At 45.7% G+C, this 18298-nt stretch overlaps 1 protein-coding gene across 4 annotated transcripts; it reads left to right on the top strand.

Moving 5' to 3' along the window:
• The first annotated feature begins 1302 nt into the window (after positions 1–1302).
• LOC138583642 (histone-lysine N-methyltransferase ASH1L-like) lies at positions 1303–18286 on the top strand. Of its 4 annotated transcripts, XM_069655573.1 has the most exons (14): positions 1304–1544; positions 4624–5486; positions 6374–10499; positions 12672–13020; positions 13202–13375; positions 13464–13558; positions 13643–13716; positions 13846–13891; positions 14859–14899; positions 14997–15067; positions 15166–15341; positions 15861–15952; positions 16075–16220; positions 16306–18286. In XM_069655573.1, exons 2-13 carry the CDS (start codon positions 4833–4835, stop codon positions 16204–16206), a joined length of 6030 nt encoding a protein of 2009 aa, XP_069511674.1. In that variant the 5' UTR covers positions 1304–1544; positions 4624–4832; the 3' UTR covers positions 16207–16220; positions 16306–18286. The 4 variants fall into 4 exon arrangements, 3 of the variants coding, with proteins under 3 accessions (XP_069511675.1, XP_069511677.1, XP_069511674.1); XR_011305432.1 differs by lacking the exon at positions 16306–18286 and having other exon boundaries at positions 1303–1544; positions 15166–15336; positions 16075–16164; XM_069655574.1 differs by lacking the exons at positions 16075–16220; positions 16306–18286 and having other exon boundaries at positions 1303–1544; positions 15166–15354; positions 15861–15942.
• Positions 18287–18298: the final 12 nt, after the last annotated feature.

Genomic DNA, 18298 nt, shown 5'->3' with positions numbered 1-18298 from the left:
AGTATTGTTGTTCTGTTATTTCATAAATTGCTCATTTCTTTTAATAATTTTGCTATGAAAAAGGGCATCCTCTCAAACGCGTATGCTGTGCTCATGTGGTGCATATTCCTAAATAAATTCTGCTTAATAAAAATACCTCAAACAAATTTACCTGGGTCCAGGACCTGTATGCCTATGATGAAAAAGGAGTCCCATTGCCAAAGGCCTGACCACAGGTTCAATATGTGAAACTAAATTAATTTCTAATTTGTTATTATATCCACCAACTAAAATGACATTGGCCTCATTACAGGGTCTGAAACATTACCTCATACAGAGGCTCTGTCTTCTAGAGGGACCTTAGATCTATTATTGGACAACTGGACATGCAGAAAACCTTAGACAAGTGGAACTGTTGTTTACTATTTACAGGTGAGACTCATTTGAGTCTGTTGTGTGAACTTAGATGAATATTCAATGAACAAATTGCACAGAGGGTAGGAAGAACAGGGAGTCAATAGGGGGCTGAAAGCTTTTCCTTGTCCCTGGGCCCCGAAGAGGGTTAATTCGGCCCTATGTTTCGACAAAAAAACAATTATGTCATTGTTAATGGCTACTTCCTTGTTATAACACTATGGTCGATTTTTAACTGACATGACGATCGTTGTTATTAATATTATTACCGTGGTATATTAGGCTACTATGAAAATGTCTATGTATATTAGAAATATGTTTTGCTGCAAAACAGATTTTGTGTAATTTATACAGCACGAGTGGGTAAAACATTGCTTGTAATTGTGGATCAATATTTTTCATTAACCAATACATGATAAACATCTCTCACATATCAACTTTCCAATAAGTGCTCAGCCCTGACGGTCTTTCTTTCCTCCCCCTCTGGTGTAAGCTGACACAACTTTAGAGCTGCACCCTAAACCCTCCCAGCAGCTAACTTTAGCCAAGTCGTCGCCATTTTATTAAACGTCTAAATAGCCCTCCCCAATCGGCTATTATGAACCGCAATGAGATCCTGTGCTGTATTCTCCGTTTTATCTCCTCCTCTGGCCACATGAAAATGGCCACGCAATTGCATTCCCGCACATCCTCCAACCCGTGTGCGCTGTCAGCCTGTAGCCCCGCACACACGCTGCTGCAGCGTTTACCCCGTCGTACTGACACGTTAACAGCCTGTATGCATACGAGAGCACAATCCCAGCCATTATTACTGGCGGGAGAGACGTAACTTTCCCCGAGAGAAGTGGGCAAATAAGATCCAGTGTTACCAGTCCGCCACCTAGCTGCGGAGACGCGCCGACGAAGATCTGTCGACTGTATGATTATGAAAACACCCGCGCCAATGTTGTTGCACAGTAGGCTCTGCGCTCCGATGGGACTGAAACTCGGTTTTAGGAGGTGTTTTAACCTCCGCTGGCCTTACTTATGTAATCAAAGCAACATCTAATGCACCAAAAGCTCCGGATCGCTGTTGGTGCGAAGGGGGAGAGCAGGACAGCAACACCTTAACCTCCTGCCTAAACGCAGTTGGCTCCGGGACGCGCTCTCGGGTAAGTAGCCTACGTAGCCTTATTACAGATTTTCATGGCAGCCTGTATTAATGTGTGCAGGCCTGTCATCATCACCATCAGCGAGCTCACGGCACTGTAGATTAGTGAGAATTTGTGTGCATCCGCTTTGCGCTAATTTTATCCCTTGTTGCTGAGTGTGTTTCTCCGTGCATGGTGATATTTCTTATTTCAGTGTTGCTGACACCAGCAGAAGGGCTGGCAGAGGACAGATAGAAGAGAAAAAAAGGTGGATCGGGTCTAATCCACATTGAAAACACCACTACGAAGCACATTTTGATGCTACGTAGCACCACACTTCCATGTTGAGTTTCATTTTGCATCTCTGCGTGATTTAGGGCGCTTAAATGTGTGTTAGTTTTTATTAAGGAGAAGGAGTGACGACAACAACAACACGTGCATGTGTGTATCATTTGTAAGTGCGACAGCATCAGGCGGATAGTGGTTTTCAGAGGTGCGCAAAGTCATTATGGAGAAGGAAGCCCCTGTTGACGTCCTCAGTACACCAGTGATAGGTTGCTCCAGTGCGGTAACACCCCCACTGCCCATACTGTATCTACAGTAGCAACATCAGTCAGCCTACGCAGCTGCGACCTGGGTACACAATGTACGACCAACACACTTGTAATACTAGGAGAAAGTGTGTGTGCGTGAGTGTGGAGACTCACGTGAGAAACTTCCCTGTGTGTGTGAAGTAAAGCCGCACTAACAGTGCGAGTCTTCACGTCCAATATTTGGAGATGCCATCACAGCAGCCCTAATATCCAGCTGTGGGCTCGCTGTGCTCGTGCTGTTGTCAGGCAGACGGTGATGGTGTTGTAGTTATTGATGATAACTACACCGTCATGGGTTGGTGATGATGGCTGGAAATATGGTGGGCCATTATCTTGATTTAATCGTCGCCTCAGCGCTGCCGAGGAACCACACTGACGGTAGTGTCAAGTCCACCCATCATCCTGTCACTGGAAATAGCTTCTCGTCTAATGTTAGAATAATTTTGAGTTATGTCTGAGAGGTATAGCTCTGGAGAGTATAAAAAGCTATTAGTATGCACTTTGACTGATGTTGAATGGGCTTGCCCTTTTAAGTTTGAAAACCTGCCACTCTTATGCTTTTCTTATAGTCACTGTGCTCGACCAGATTGAAAGTGATGTGACTCAGTGTGCTACTTTAGGCCTGTAACCTCCTCACTTTGCTCTTTATACAGGTCAGGCTACTAGGGTAAAGGTCATTAGAAATGTTCAGATAGCATTTTTTCCTTCCTGATTCTGATTCCAATACTTAGACTTGAGTTTTGGCCGATACGATTACCCCTCCAATACTATTGTGATAAAATAAAATACACAGTTTTGGTGGTTAAACATTGATTCCTGACATTTTTCTAGCTTTCACCAACATTACACTCTCTCCCCTCACCCCTATGTGGTTGTTTGTTTTTGTAACACAATGACTAACCTCAAACCAGTAGATTTTTTGGGGTGTAATTTGTTATGCTATCATATTGTTGCAATGACTGGCATACTCCCCGATACCACATTTTTTAGCAGAATTGGAGGTACTGATATTGGTCTTGAATCGACTCTAGATGTCATGATTAAAAGTGGCTGCAGTTACTTAGAGTGCCACTGTCCATCTGTATTCTCATTTCATTTTATTGTAAGGAGGTTTGGCCTTGGAAAATGCTCTGCAAAACGGTTACATAACAGCAGTTACTGGAACAGATGTTGATTTGAGCTCAGTATGATTCAAGGAAAGAGTTTGGGTGTGGAGGGACCAAAAGGCAGGCGAGATAGCCCACTGAGCTCTCAAATGAAAACATTAACTGAGATGCTTCTCTAGGTTTAAGGGGGCAGTTCAGTGCGTTGAGAGACTATTTCATAAGAGGGGCTCTCAGGAGAGAGATGCGAGAATGCCTGGCAGGGTGTGTTTTATTAGAAAATGGATGAGAGTCTCCTTTAATGAGAGAGGGTATAATGAGGGAAGCATGACAGAAGATGCTGCTTCCCTTCGATACATTAAGTAATAACTGGGCTGAACGCAGAGTGAGAGGGAAAGTTGTCTCTGCTAAGAAGAATGTTATTTTAGGGTGTGTTACTTGCCGTAATGTCACATTAAAAGTCAATTTACAATGGGGTCAACGAAAAGCTTACTTGACTTAGAGGAAGCAAAGGGAGGAGGAGGAATTTGCACTCCTTTCCAAAAATAAGTTTTACCCTTTCCTACGGATTTGTGTTACCACTACTGAGAGGGGAGGAGGGGAACGGTCGGATCGTGAATGGAGGGATTTAGGTTTGAGAGGAGGAAAAGAACGAAGTGGAGGAGGAAATATGGTTCTGATTAACATGGATACAGTGCATGAGTTGACCATTTTACTGTGTGGTCTACAGAGAGAGAGAGAGAGAGAGGGAGGGAGGGAGAGAGGGTGGATGGGACTAATAGAGAATGCATGCAAAAGCTTTCTGCCAAACATGAAAAGGGGAGTTTTTTCGGAGAGAAAAGAAAGTACAGCAGAGGGAAGGGTGGGTGGAGAAGTGCTTGTGGGAGTAGCTGAGAACAGAAGGCGCACAGACAGTGGGGAGAGGAGGGGAGGAGACTGGATCAAGTGTTTGAATTAGTCAGGAGCTGATTGATTGATATATTGATTTGAGGAGGAGAAGCAGAGTAAGGATTAGAGCGTAAGTAAAAGCATATAGGGTTAAGGGAGTATTTGTCTGTCAGAGTTGCCGTTATTTACAGAGTGTTAAAGAGAACCAACTGAGGTGTTTTTTGGGAAGAATGTGAGTAGCTCTCTCTTCCAGTTAGTGCCGACATTCGGGGAATCTGCAGCGTTGATTGGCCCCTTGAGTTTTCGGTATGATGAGATCATCTCTGTGGACACAGATTTTAGCACCTCTCTACAGCTGCATGCAGGAAGGGGACTTTCCCCTTAATTCCTGTACTGCTACTACTCAGCATCTGAGCTCACTGAAATGACTAATCACTGGCCTTTCTATCTTTCTGTCTGTGTCTGTCTGTCTTTCCTTTCCCCCTCTCTCTCCGCCTCAAACTTACTGCATCTCAGTTCAAGCCTAAAGGACAAGAGAGATCTTCCTTCGCTGGATGAAGACGTACAACTGTTTTTGGACTGTTACAGGATATTCTTCTGGAAATCTCTTGACTGTGATCTGAATTCTGCCCCTCACCCCTCTCTCCACCAAGTCCGCCGGGGTCATTTAAAAGTTTTATACTGGAAACCCTAGATCGTCTTACTGCTCCCCCCTAACTTCTCTGATGGACCAGAGAGTGAAGGGGGGAACCCCTCCAACGACAAACTCCACTCTGGACCCCACCTCTGCACCTGAAGACTCTGAGCAGGTCGCAGACAAAAAGAGGAAAGGTGAGGGGGAAATTGGAGATGGCGGGGAAAAGGAGGGGGAAAAAAGAGGAGCAGGGAAAAAGAGGGACGGAGACAAGGGGGCAGTGCTGGAGTTGCTCATCGAGGGGCGCTGTGGAAGCACAGGGCAGCAACAGCTTCAGATCTCTGGTAGAGAGACCAGCTGCCCAGAGGGGAATGTGCGACTCCGGATTGGACTCCAGGCCAAACGTACCAAGAAACCGCCCAAGATCTTAGAGAGTTACGTCTGCAAGCCCACCATCAGGACCTATCAGAGGCAAGGCAGGGGGGGAACGCTTAGGGGGGATGGAGAAGGAGGAGGGGGCCAGCAGAGCAAAACCAGTTCTGCACCAGACAAGGCAACCAGAGATCAACGCTCAGGCTCCGATGCTGTCCAGACAACATCAAAACAAACTGCATCTGCTGCTTCGCCACCATCATTATCATCATCATCTTCGTCACTGCAGCCACTGTCGTCAACATTAACGACAGCTTCCACCCCAGCCTCAGACCCTGCCATAACCAGCCAAGGGACCAAGTCTGCAAAACAGGTAAGTTAAAGAAACGGTCAATTCCTCTCACACACGTAAAGATTTGCTGTTGTCAGTTGCCAATTTTAAACCTTAAAATGGAAAAAAACATCTTAAGACTTAAGGTAGTCATGCATTTTTAATGAAGCATATGCACTGTAGCTTTTGCAGTTAACCACCAAAAAGGCTGGCATGGTGCAAAATCGCCCAGCTTTATGCTCAGTTGTAATAAGGTCAAATGAGCTATTGTCTCAATAGTGAAACCTAAGCAGCCCATTTAAACAAACCGTCCTATAAATAGGACAACAGCACGGCAACCACTTGGAGCTATTACAGACATTGGTCCATCAGTCCCTATGACAATCACCCAAGGGGAAGCTTATTGCTTTAGCTGCACAAACACCACTCAAGCTGCAGCATACCAAAATTACAGGACAAGTACGAAATGTCAAGCCTTCTCATCTGTATTAGTGGCAATTTATAGCTACCAATAGCGCGGCTTTCTCTCTCTCTCTCTCTCTCAGCGTTCTGTCTCTGCCTGGCTCGCTATATCTGTCCCTCTCTTCTATTTTTACATCCCCTCTTTTCTCTACCTGCTCTCATTTATCTTTCACTCCCCCTCTGTCCCTGTCCCACTCCCTTCCTCTCTGTTTCTCTGCCTTTGTATTTCTCCTTTCTGTGTCAACCCCATTCCTGTTTCCATCACCTCACTCTCTCCTTCTTCTCAGTATGCCCTCTTTTCTATGCCTGATTGAGTCATTTTGTCCTCACTCTCTTTTAATGGGTGGACAGAAACAAAAGCATTTCTGTTATTGTCTTTTCCCTATTGTCCTCAACGTTGTCAAAAGCAAACTGATGGACATCCCTGCTATTGTCTATGACAGAGATTCTGTGTTTGCATTCTCCAGGTTCCTACCAAACTGGCCGATAAGACTGAGGTGAATTCAAATGGCTCATCTGAGAGGGTGAAGAAAGAGAAGCTTGGTGGTGTAAACGGCCAGCCGGTCCCTGCAGGTCACAAACCCTGCTCACCCACAGCAGACAAGTCAGCTTCAAGTACTCCCTCCACCCCTTGTATCCAAGCCCTGTCTTCGGAAACCAGAGATGAGGGAAAGACCTCCAAGAAACATAACGGTTTGGTACAGACATCAAAACAGAAGGGATTATCGAATGGGAAAGGCTCTGCCGACATCCTTGGCACTTCCACCTTGTCAAAAATCAAAGCTGGAAAACACAGCGGTTCTGCCTCGGTTTCTCCACTTGACTCCTTGACCAGACCTCCTGTCTCCAACAGCTCCCATAAAGAACTTAGCCTGTCCAATACGAGTAGTCCGGACTCTCCTTCTTCACCCTCGGTCACCCCAAAACCACATTCCTCCCCCACTGTAGTCCTTTCCTCTACCCAATCCCAAGATCAGGATCACTCTCTACAACCGGGACTAGAGAAAAAGAGAGAGAAAGAGAGGAAAGCAAAGAAAGAGAAACGGAAGGACAAAAAGTCTAAGCGAGATAGATTGGAGGCTGGCAGAGCAAAGAGTGAGGGCACAAATGAAGAAGGCAAGAAGAAGAAAAAGGAGAAAGGAAAGGATGGAAAATCAAAACATAGTAAATTAAAGGATGAAAGACATAAGACTGATGACACATGGAGGGATGACCTAAAGAGTGAAAGAGGAAAGGTTGAGAAAAAGAGGGATAAGCTAAGCCCAGAAGGACAAATAACAGAGGATAATAATAATGCAAAATGTGGTGAAACAGATGAGAGTAGTACAGTAGATAAAAACTGTAAATTAGTGAATACAGGCAGAGCAGATGAGGTAAACAAGGCTGATGAAAGTTGCAAGCCAGTTAAACAAGCTGAGCCAGCAACAGGTGACACCAGTAAATCAAAAGAACAAGACGTCTCAAGACATTCAACTGTGCCTCCAAGCCACCCCTCTTTTTCTGCTCCTCCCTCTCTTTCCACTCCTTCTACCCGTGCCCCCCTTTCTCCCCCTTCCTCTCCCCGAGAGCAGGACAGCCGTCCACTCAAGAAACGTAAAGCCAGACGGCCCAGCTGGACCAAGCTGGTGCATCGAGCGCAGAGAGTGGAAAATCAGGAAGCTCCTTCAGATTCCCAACATAATCCTTTGCTTAGTTTCCCCCAGAACCCCAAGACGTCCCTTCCTGCCAAGGCCACAATTCAGCAGACTGATGAGTCACACCCCGCTCCCTCTAGCTTCTTAACCAGCAGCTCCTACCCTACCAAACCTCCATCCCCAAAGCAGAGTCACCAGACATCAGAGCCTAGCCCCCCTGCTTCCAGGTCCCCAGTAACCCCTGCTCGGAAAAGGGGCCGCCCAAAATCCCACAGTTCTAGCTTAGATGAACTTCCCCCTAGACTTTCACCGAACGCTTTCCCAACTGAGGTGCCTCTTCTGGGCTATGACGGAATTCAGAAAGCCCCTGTGCTGGAGCCAAGTCCAATACTGCAGTGTGCCACTCAGACTAAAGCCAGCCCCAAGAAGCGTGGTCGTCCACCCAAACGACCCCTCCTTGAGGACCAGAGTGAAGATGCACTGAATTGTACTGATGATACAGACAGGAGTAAAGATTTTCATCCTCCTGAGAAGGGAAACAGGCAGCTAAAGATCAGGAGACTGATTAATGAAATGAAGAAGAGAAAAAAGAGGAGACTACACAAAGTGATGCTGTCTGGGTATGTTGGAAAGGAGGGAAGGGGGAGCGAGGCAGCAGATGGCGAGAACTCTCTGAGAATGTGTAAATCGATAGAGGCTACAACAGTACACACACTCTCAGCCCTGTCCTCCTCCTTTGGGAGTAAGCTAGGTCCTCAGATCAATGTAAGCAAGAGAGGGACAATCTACATGGGCAAAAGGCGAGGACGCAAACCAAAAGCCCAAACAGATCCAGCAACCCACATTAGCTCCAAGAACTCCACTCAGTCGTCTCTGTTTACCAATCCATCGGAAACCTCTCTCTTCTCTCACCAGCCAAACTCTCACCCATTTCCCTCCCCATCTCTTACCCACTCCAGTGGGGCTCAGAGCCCTTACAGTGAAGGTAGCCTCACAGAACCAACATCTTCCCTACTTTTCCCTCACCACTTCTCCCTCCCTTCCCCATCGTCCTCCTGTACCTCACCCCGTCCCCCTTCCTCTTCATCCCTCTCTCCCTTTGTGAAGAAGAGCTGTCCATGTCAGGGAAGGCATCACTTCCCGTTTCACCAGTCTTCATGTAAGCTCTCCTGTCCCACCCCTCCACTTCATCACACACCTGGTTCTCCTGGGCACCTAAAAGAGGCCACCCCCTCCCCCAGGAGTGAGTCACATAGTGAAGAGACGCTGCCAAGTGATAGTGGGATTGGAACGGACAACAACAGTGTTTCTGAGCGAGGAGACATGAGGGGAGCTCGAGGCATGCTCAGGATGGGTCAGGGGTCAGGAGTGATTCTTGGAAGTCAAAGGCATCCCTCATCACTTGTAGACCGCCCTTCTCCTGTCTCCTCACCCCTTTCTCACATACCCAGACAAACAAACCCCATCACCAACGCAAGTACCGCAGAACGCCACAGACACAGGCACAGGCGGAGGGATTTTGACTGTTCCTCCCCCTGTACCTGCTTGTGCCCGTGCCCTTGTCCAGGACACAGCAAGTGCACTCATTCAGACTTTTACCCTTGTATTGGGCACAATGCACTGAAGAGACAGAAAAATAAGCATAAGAAGAAGCACCAGCAGCTGCACATGCAGGATCCAGAGTTTCTCGCGGAGCTGGAAGATTTGATTGGTCAGTTTAGTGATGTCCATATCGGAAGGCGAAGTTGGGCGAGGACAGGACTGGGACAGGGCTTTGATGGGAGTGGAAATAATGCTGGAGGACGGCGCCATCACTCCTCCTCCCACTCTCTCCGCTCCAACATCTTCAGGATCAATCTCAATGGCTTCTACTCGCCTCACCCTTCATCCTACTCTACTAATCCTTCCTTCTCCCCTCACCCTTTCTACCCCTGCCAGCCTGTGCATTGCAACAGGAAGCCAGATCGCAGGCAATGTGGTTGCCCGTCAAAGTTCCAGGAGACCATTGAAAATATGGGCTTTTACAGCAGCTATCCCCCAACGACGGCACTTTACCACCACCTCCCAAGCTCCTACCCGCTTGCCTCTCCACACCAGTACTCCTCCCATCAGCCCCATCATGCCCACTTCTTCCTCAACCCTGCCAGGTTTCACAGGCGGAGGAGCAGGTTGCTGAGGGAGGGAGCTTTAGGGGGAGAGGTTGAGGGTGATGTAGGAGGAGGCCAACACCTCGGCTCAGGGTTCACGTCCAGCCTCTCCTGTGGCTGTGGGAGAAGTGAACACAAACACAAGCATAAACACCGTCACAGGCACTGCGAGAGAGACGTGGATGAAGAGGATGAGTTACATGAGGACGAGGAGGGAGATGGAATGGACAGAGGGTTGGCTAGTTCAAAGGCAAGGTCGGGATTCATAATGGGGCAAGGAGATGGAGGGAGGAAGGGAGCAAGAGGAATGGGGAGGATGCTGTCTAAAGAATCACCTTGGCTGTGTGATAAAAGAAATGATTCCTTCTCTTCTGCTGCTGCTGCCACATCATCATCAGCATCATCCTCAGAGAGGTACAAACATACATCTCTCACCTCACTGGGCCTAGGTTCCTCTCACCTGTCCTCATTTGGAGGAGGCTGGGGCGGCATAGGTCAAAGCTGGACCAAATTTGGGGGCCTGGGAAGGACAGGATTTGGAAACTCAAACCCAATCTGGAGAGGCTTAACCGAGGAGCAGCGCAAAGGCCAACTGATTGAATCGGATGTAGAGGACGACGATGGCGAGGACGTTCAAGACTCGCACCTTTATAGGAGGTCCCCGTCCCCGACACACACCAACCTGTTCACATCTGCTGCCATGGCAACAGGTGGGAGGGGTCTGAAAAGTGGATTGGCTGGTAGGAATCCAGGAAGTGGAGACAGGCCATGGAGAAGAGATCAGCCAGCATGGTCCGAGAGAAGAGAAACAGGTGAGGATGCATGAACGGTTTGATCAATAAATGTGTGTATGAAATGCATGTCCTTCCATTTGATAGGTCAGTATGCGGTTGTGTTAGCAAAGTGCTTAATTAGGTGCAAATACTTTGGCATACTGCAATGTTGGTATTTCTTTGGCTGGAGACTTGTGTGCTCAGAAGTGCTGCAAATATCTCCCTTTCCATTATACAGTATCTTGTGCTGTGTGAATGAATAGATGTATTCTAATATTATGTAATGGGAAAAAAATATTTATACATATGATACAAAGAATACATCCATCCATCCATCCACCATCGATAACGCCTATCCTGTTCAGGGTCACAGGGGGCTGGAGTCAATCCCAGCTGTCATTGGGCGAGAGGCAGGGTAACCCTGGACTGATGGCCAGTAATCACAGAGCTGACATATAGAGACAGACAACCTTTCGTGCTCACACTTACACCTACGGGCAATTTAGAATCACCAATTAAACTAACGAGCATGTCTTTGGACTGTGGGAGGAAGCCGGAGGACCTGGAGGGAACCCACGCATGCACGGGGAGAACATGTAAACTCTACACAGAAAGGCCCACTTCGTCTGAACCGGGACTCGAACTAGGAACCTTCTAGCTGTGAGGCGACAGCGCTAACCACTTGCACCACTGCGCAGCCCCAGAAGAATATACATTAAATTAAATTAAATAAGAAATCTTAGAGGTGGCTGTGGCTCAGAGATAGTGCGGGTTTGATCCCTGGCTCCTGCAGGCTACATGTCGAATTGTCCTTGGCCAAGTCACTGAACTTGAGTGTGTGTGAATATGATTATATCAGTACTAATGGGCAGCTTGGCACTTTGTACAGCAGCTTTTGATAACAGCGTATGAATGCGTGTGTGAAAGGGTAAATGTGACATGTAGTGTGAAGCGCTTTGTGTGGTCAAAAGATAGAAAAGTGCTTTATAATGGCAATCCATTTACCATTTGCCATTGAAATGTATTTGAAACACCCAAATCATGACAGCTAGCTGAGTGAAGAGGTTTCATGCCAAGGGGCTCTTCATTTGCACAGTGTGACAGATTTTTATATTTGCACAATTTGGAGATGAGATTGAGGCACAAATAGATTGCCCAAAAAGTGACAGCATTGCTTTTTCTAAGGTGTTGTTGAGCCACACATCAAAGCCTGGAGGGTGTTTGAGAGGAAATCAGACTCTGTTCTTTTTATAGCCAATTTCAGTCTCCCTCTGCTCTGCAAGGAACAAGCCATACACACACACATATGCACACACACAAATGCAACCACTCAGTAACAACTCTCTGTTGGAAGTTTTTTAAAGTGTTATAGCAGGAGGGCAACATCTTGATGGTAATCTTCCAGAAAATCTTTGAAATCTTCCCGTTCTGCAGCGAACCGCATGCTGTTTCAGGCCGGGGCTGCCCAGTGAACACAGTCATTAGTTAACCACCAGATTGGCTATTTAAAGCCTGGCCTATCCCTCACTGCTGGCCAACGGGGCCTATTTGACTTGGAAAAATCCAATAAGGAAAGAGTGGCCAGTCTTGTCAGGGGCTGTGGAAAATGGAAGCAAAAGATAGATGACCACAGGAGTGATTGATGAAGGATTTGCATGGAGGTCATAAATGGGGCAAAAAGAGCTTGTGAGGGGAAAATGTTGTTTTTGAAAGAGGAGGAATACATCTGACATCAGCTCATCATCTAACTAAACCCACATGTGTTTTGAAGAACGACACGCTAGCACAGGCACTCACACTTTTTTCTCTTTGTCTGCTCACTCTTCGAGATTATGTTCCACATCAACTGCAAAAACAATTTGTGTGCAGGAGTGCATACGTGTGCACGCTCATATTAAGTAGTATGCACTCTGCTCTGTGTTTTTGTCCATTCTTGCGGGTTTTTTTGCAGTGAGTGTGCGTGTGCATAAATCACTTCTTAATGCATTTCCCAGAAGTGATCTGGTCCGAGGAAATGTTGTGACTCACCTAATCTGTGGCCCATCCGCATGACTCAGCCAAGACTGGCCTCACCTCACACCTCCTGCTGGCTCAATCACTGATCCACATCTGTCTCATTTCCTCTACGCCACTTATAACCCACCCCACCTCTCCCTCCTGCCTCCATCTGCCTCAACCCCTCCCTCCCTCTCTCTGTTTCAATGACTGCAGGTTTACAAGGTGACTCAAGAACCCGGGGGCAGCAAAAAAGTGTGCCAACTCCAGACATTGTGGCAGGGAAAAACAAAAGAGGGCCAGGTCGGCCAAGAAAGCACCCACTGCCCTCCACCGTATCCTCCCCCACGCACTCATCTGCAGCTCCCTCCATGTCATCAGCCGACCTCATGCCAGGACACAGCCACAACAGAGATGGGAGAGAAGTGGGAGGGAGAAAAGAGGAAACAGGGCCAGAGAAAGATCGAGTAAGCGACACGGTGCAGCAGGTGACAGACTCTGAGCTGCAGGCCAGAAGGAAGAGAGGACGAAAGAGAAAACATGGTGACTCTCCTTGTCATCAGAGGTAAACAGTCACGCCTGTCTTTTTAAGTACCTGAGTTGGTTGACTTGAAAATTCAATACAACCACTCACTACTGCTATATTAACCCATCGTTTTCAGCACTGTGTGCTAAACCAGTGCCTTTTCTCTCTTTCTCTTTTTCCTCTCTATCGTTCTATCTCTCTCTTCATACTTTACTTTTAGTGTCACTGAGGACAAACCCGAGAGCGACACCCCACCTGAATGTTTCAGCCAGACAGATGTTGACCAGGCTCCATCCCAACCAGTAACCATCCAAAGAGAGGAGAGAGCAGACGGTCCTCCCAGGAAGACGTTTCTGAGGGCAGGTCTTTACTCTGACGATTACAAAACTACAGAGTGAGTCGACCGAATTCATTAACAAACTATTTACACATTTTTGTGCTATCAAGTGTTTTTTTACGTTTTTGATGCGTCTCTCTCCAAGCCCCCCCTCCCAAGCCCAGCTGTCATGCAGAGAGAGTATGGACTACACACCTGAGGAGAATGAATACAGCCTTTTACCTGCTCCCATGCATGTTGGTGAGTACAAAGATGAAGATGCAAATACGGCTGGAGTTTTCTGTAGCTGTGATAGTTTAACCAAACTCCCGTTATGTCCTACAGGGAAGTACCTTAGGCTGAAGCGGATTAATTTCCAGCTACCTTATGATATCATGTGGCTGTGGGAGCACAACAAGGTAAAGCAGATCTCTAGAATTGTAAATCAGCAAATGAAAAGGTCAAAGGGAAGCATCTTTGGAGATAAAAAAGAAGAAGTTTGGAGTGTCCTGGATGTGGTTTTTAATTCTCATGTTGTGTTGTTACAGCTTCAAAAGCAGCCTGCCGTCCCGCTGAAGAGGAAGCGGCGTTACTGTGAGTTCCCGTATTGACCACATTCACACGGCGGCCATTTTCCTCTGATGTCATGCTCAGGGTTGGGAACTCACTGTTGTGTTCCAGGTTGTGAGTCATATAGATTTATTTCTGACAATTATTGTCAATTTACTGCTTCCAGATTGATCAGCAACTGAAAAGACCATAAACAGTGAACATTTAGAGGGAAATCTGATCATATTTCAAGATAAAGCAACACAAAGGAAAACCTGTTAGCTACAGTCAGACAACAACCAGCGTTAGCATCTAGCCACTTACTAGATAATTTTACCGCTTGTGGCTGAAAGTTAACGTTAGCGTTTGGGAGTTTTACAAGATATGTAAAAAAGGCTTACATTGCTAGCGAACATACTGTTCGCTAGCAACAAATAACTAGTTAACGTACCGACTAGCTAACACAATGTTTGCTAACATGCTTGAATGCTAGCATTAGCCTAGAATCAGAATCAGAATCAGGTTTATTGCCAAGTAGGTTAACACATACAAGGTGCAGAACAATTTACTCAGAACTAAAATAAAAATAAGTGAAAGACTTAAATAGAATAAGATAAAAAATAGCCAATGATAAAAAATATATACGTATGTATATGTACAACAGGAGTGATTAAAAACTGTACATGTGCAGGATATTAGTGAGGTAGCTAACGGGTTAATATGTTGTTTTACTTTGAAATATGGTCATATTTCCTTCCAGATGTTCACAATCAATAGTCTTTCAGTCGCTCGTTTATCCATTAGTGGTGAAATGATAAAATAAAGTACCTGATGTACACTACCTGGAATACAGCAGCACCACATTATAGCCTCCCACGCTGAGCGTGACGTCAGAGGAAAATGGCAGCCGTGTGCATATAGTGAGTTGGATGTTATCTTCTGGTTTAGTTGATGGTTTCGGATCAATACTCTCATGCAGTGTCTTATCTTTTTCTCTCTCTGTTTCAATCAGGCCGGCTGAAGGAGAGGACTTTATCCTCTAACCAGACAGCGGTGCGTACATGTGGCTTTAGGTCTTTGCAGTGAAGAATGCAGCTTTACTAAGTATAAAAACTTACACACTTATCTTTATTTCCTTTTTATATTACAGGAGGAGAGCTCGAGTGACATCACCAGCCTGTTTCCTCACCTCGACATGGAGCCTTTGACCAGCAGTGAGAGGTATGGAAAGAACAGAGTGATTAACATCTCAGAATAACAACCTGATGCATTGCAACTGAAACTCAGCGTGGATGTTTCTTCCTGTGTGCCTGGACCAGGAGCTTTGTGGTGAAGCAGCACGTGTTCCTTGTGAGGAATTGGGAGCTGGTACGAGACAGACAGATCCGACTGAGGATAGAGAGGGAGAGGGAGAGAGACGCCGAGGGAGAGGAGAGGGACTGTCCACGCCTGTCCTGTGATGGAGCCAATGGGGACGACAGCCACATCAAGTCAGGTCCATGAAGCAAGTGTGTGTGTTAGTTTTCGTTTCTGTAGGTGTTTGTGAATGCATACGTGTACGTGGTCGACCTCTATACATGTTCATTTTTACTGTACATCTGTAAAGATCTCTTTGTGTTGTGTCTTTAACTTTATGTGTGCATGTATGTGTGCGTGTGTGTGCTCTGCTTACAGCCCGTTTTCCTCATGTTTGGCTTGTCTTTCCATATCAAAGTCAGCAGCACAAAATAAGTGGTTTTCCGACCACAGAATATCAGGCTGCAGAAATGTTTCCCCATTTCTGTCATCCACTGATGCCGTCCAAGAACCAAGCAAGCATTGACTCTCTCCATTAGCAGTGAAACCACACAGTTTCCATCAAAAACTCCCTCACTGATTGCAGATAGAAATCAAGGGAAAATATTACATAAGGCATAATTACAGATAAATCTGTGATATAAATTATGTGCTGCTTTCATTCCCTCTTACAACGCCTTCACTAACATAAGAATACTGTTTGACCTCTGACCCTCAGATCAGCACGTGGGGGCGGAGGTGACGGTTATCAGCAGTGACCCCCACCATGAGAGTCAGGACACCTCCAGCTCACGCACTGCCAGCCCCTGTGTGAGTGAACAAATGCACCCACGTGAAAAAGAAATAAGACGATCTTTTCTTTTAAGGATGCAAATTTCCACAAGGATTAAAATCTGCTTATGCAATTATTTGTGCCTACTTGTTCACCACAGTCCACCAAAACCCAGAACAGACAAGAGGAGGAGGAGGGAGAGGAAGAGAAGCGAGGGGAGGAAGAGGTCTGCAGCAGAGAACAGAGGAGGAAACGGCTGAATGATTTACTTTTGACCCTGCAGCACTCATAAGCTAACGGAGAGAGGTAAATTGAGCGTCAGACACAGAAAAATGACAGACTTTGAGAGGTAAATGCGTGGTTTTGCTGACAGTATCTTGCTCTCGTGTAGGTGGGACCACTCTGAAAGAAGGGACCAGGCCCACCACCGGACAGATGGACAGGAACTGATGTCACAACACTGCTATTAACAGTAGCAGTGCCGCGGAGAACAAGGCAGAAAAACGGAGGAGAGAGCTGGAGAATTATAGCGGCTGAAAAAGCAAGAAAGACATCTCACACACTGACAGATGAGTGTGTTGAACCCAGTGCTCTGAAGGGCATCACACCAAGGATGAAACCATGGCAACACATCCTTTGTCCAAGTGGCGAGGGATGATGAGAGAGACGGAGATAGACCGTCCCGGATGAAAGAAAGAAGCAGACCAGCTGAAAGGAATTTGCACTAGTGCTGGATGAACAAGCACACTAAAGACTGTATGTATGCTGAGTGGACACACTATAAACACACGCGCGTACACTTTGATTGCTCTTACTTCGGCACCTTAAGCAAACTGGGAGAGACACACACTTTGCTCAGAGACTGAAAGTGGACATATATGGTACTCAGCATTTCGGTTCTGAAGTTTCCAAGAGACGAGGAGTTCACGAAAAATGCCCGGGGGGACAAAAATGTAGCCCTAAGTAGGTCAAAATTGAACCCTCATTTAATCGTTAAGCTTTCAAAGTCACATTGCACCTTTGGGAAATGACGCGAGGAGGAGTGAACCAGTTAAAAAGCTGTTGAGACAGTGTTAGGGGTTTTCTTCACTTTACCAAGACAGTGTCTGCTATGTACCAGTGAATAGGCTGGGGAGGGGAGGGGGTGGGCTTAGTGATAGGAATTTTGGCATCGCTGCAAGAGAATTTCTAATGAGGTTTTAAGAAAGAAGTTATTTTTGAAAACAATAAAAAAAAGACGGCTTGAGTACTATCTGCTAAAGACATAGAAAAGTATATTCATGAGAGGAATGTTTATCGTTGACTATTTTCAGTATTGCTTCCTGGGGAAGGGGTTAAAAAAGTGTTTTGTTTACTTCAGACTGCCTTTGAGAATGTTTCGCTCTTTGCTCCAGAGCATTGACAATCAGAATGTCCTCGGGGGGGAAACGAGAGAGGAACGGGAATGAAAAGTAGAATTAATTTGCCCCAAATGCTCTGTAGAAGTGCCATGTTGTCTCGTGTACGTACCTAAGCGAACCCATGCAGTCTTTAAAAGCAATATCTCTGATAAGGACTATATAAGGACTTCCTTTGTTATGTTTTTGTTTTTTTTTAAAGTTGTGAATATTCGAGGATTGGAGGTTATTTTTCTGTACAGTTGCAAAGTAGATTGTTTAGGAGCATTGGGCTAATCCAGTGGAAGTAACCATACGCGTTTAGTTTCATGTGAATGTACATAGAGAGAGAGAGAGAGCGAGAGAGAGAGAGAGAGACCTGTTTTCCTTCTATCAGCAGTAGCGTGTAAAATTACTATCATACATGACAATATGACAATACTATCTGGTTATACTTTAAACTTAATAATCAAAAGTTTCATTTTACTAACATGTTTTTAACCGATTATACAGCTGACCAATATTTCAGTCATTGACGATGATTGTATATGATTTTTTTGTAGAATTACATGATTTGTCTCTTTTTTTAGCCGAGCGTATTTTTTTTATATTGGTCAGACAATCAGTGACAGTGACTTAGTTTTCTCCAGTGTTAAACTTCTGCTCTCTTTCAGTAGTGTGGCTTCTAATAACAAGCCAAGAAAGTGCAATTTCTTTGACTGTTTACATACTGTATGTATATTTTTCCTCTTTCCTTTTTTAACTAAGAGCACTACATTATTGCCAGTGGATGATTAACTTTATAGCAAAGGTACATATAAAGAGTTATTTATCTAGTTTGCATGACGTGTAACCTTTGCCTGTTGCCTCCGATAACGTGCATCTGAAAAACAAAACATCAAAAACAGTTATAACTCAACGCCATAGAATGTCAGCTCAAACTTTTTGCCTCTATAACCATAATAATAAAAGCATTTTATGTCTACTAGTACTAAACACCCGCCGACT

This window comes from Semicossyphus pulcher, unplaced genomic scaffold, assembly GCF_022749685.1.
Source record: "Semicossyphus pulcher isolate SPU_LCO1_2020_fin unplaced genomic scaffold, fSemPul1.0.p SCAF_9, whole genome shotgun sequence".
In the NCBI taxonomy this organism is placed as follows: Eukaryota; Metazoa; Chordata; class Actinopteri; order Labriformes; family Labridae; genus Semicossyphus; species Semicossyphus pulcher.
This window is presented reverse-complemented; position numbering and strand designations above follow the sequence as displayed.

Excerpts from the sequence above, each read along its gene's own strand:
- LOC138583642 (XM_069655573.1), top strand. The coding sequence starts at position 4,833 with ATGGACCAGAGAGTGAAGGGGGGAACCCCTCCAACGACAAACTCCACT. Across the intron at positions 10,500-12,671 it reads GTCCGAGAGAAGAGAAACAG|GTTTACAAGGTGACTCAAGA; the intron begins GTGAGGATGCAT and ends CAATGACTGCAG. Across the intron at positions 15,342-15,860 it reads CGACAGCCACATCAAGTCAG|ATCAGCACGTGGGGGCGGAG; the intron begins GTCCATGAAGCA and ends TCTGACCCTCAG.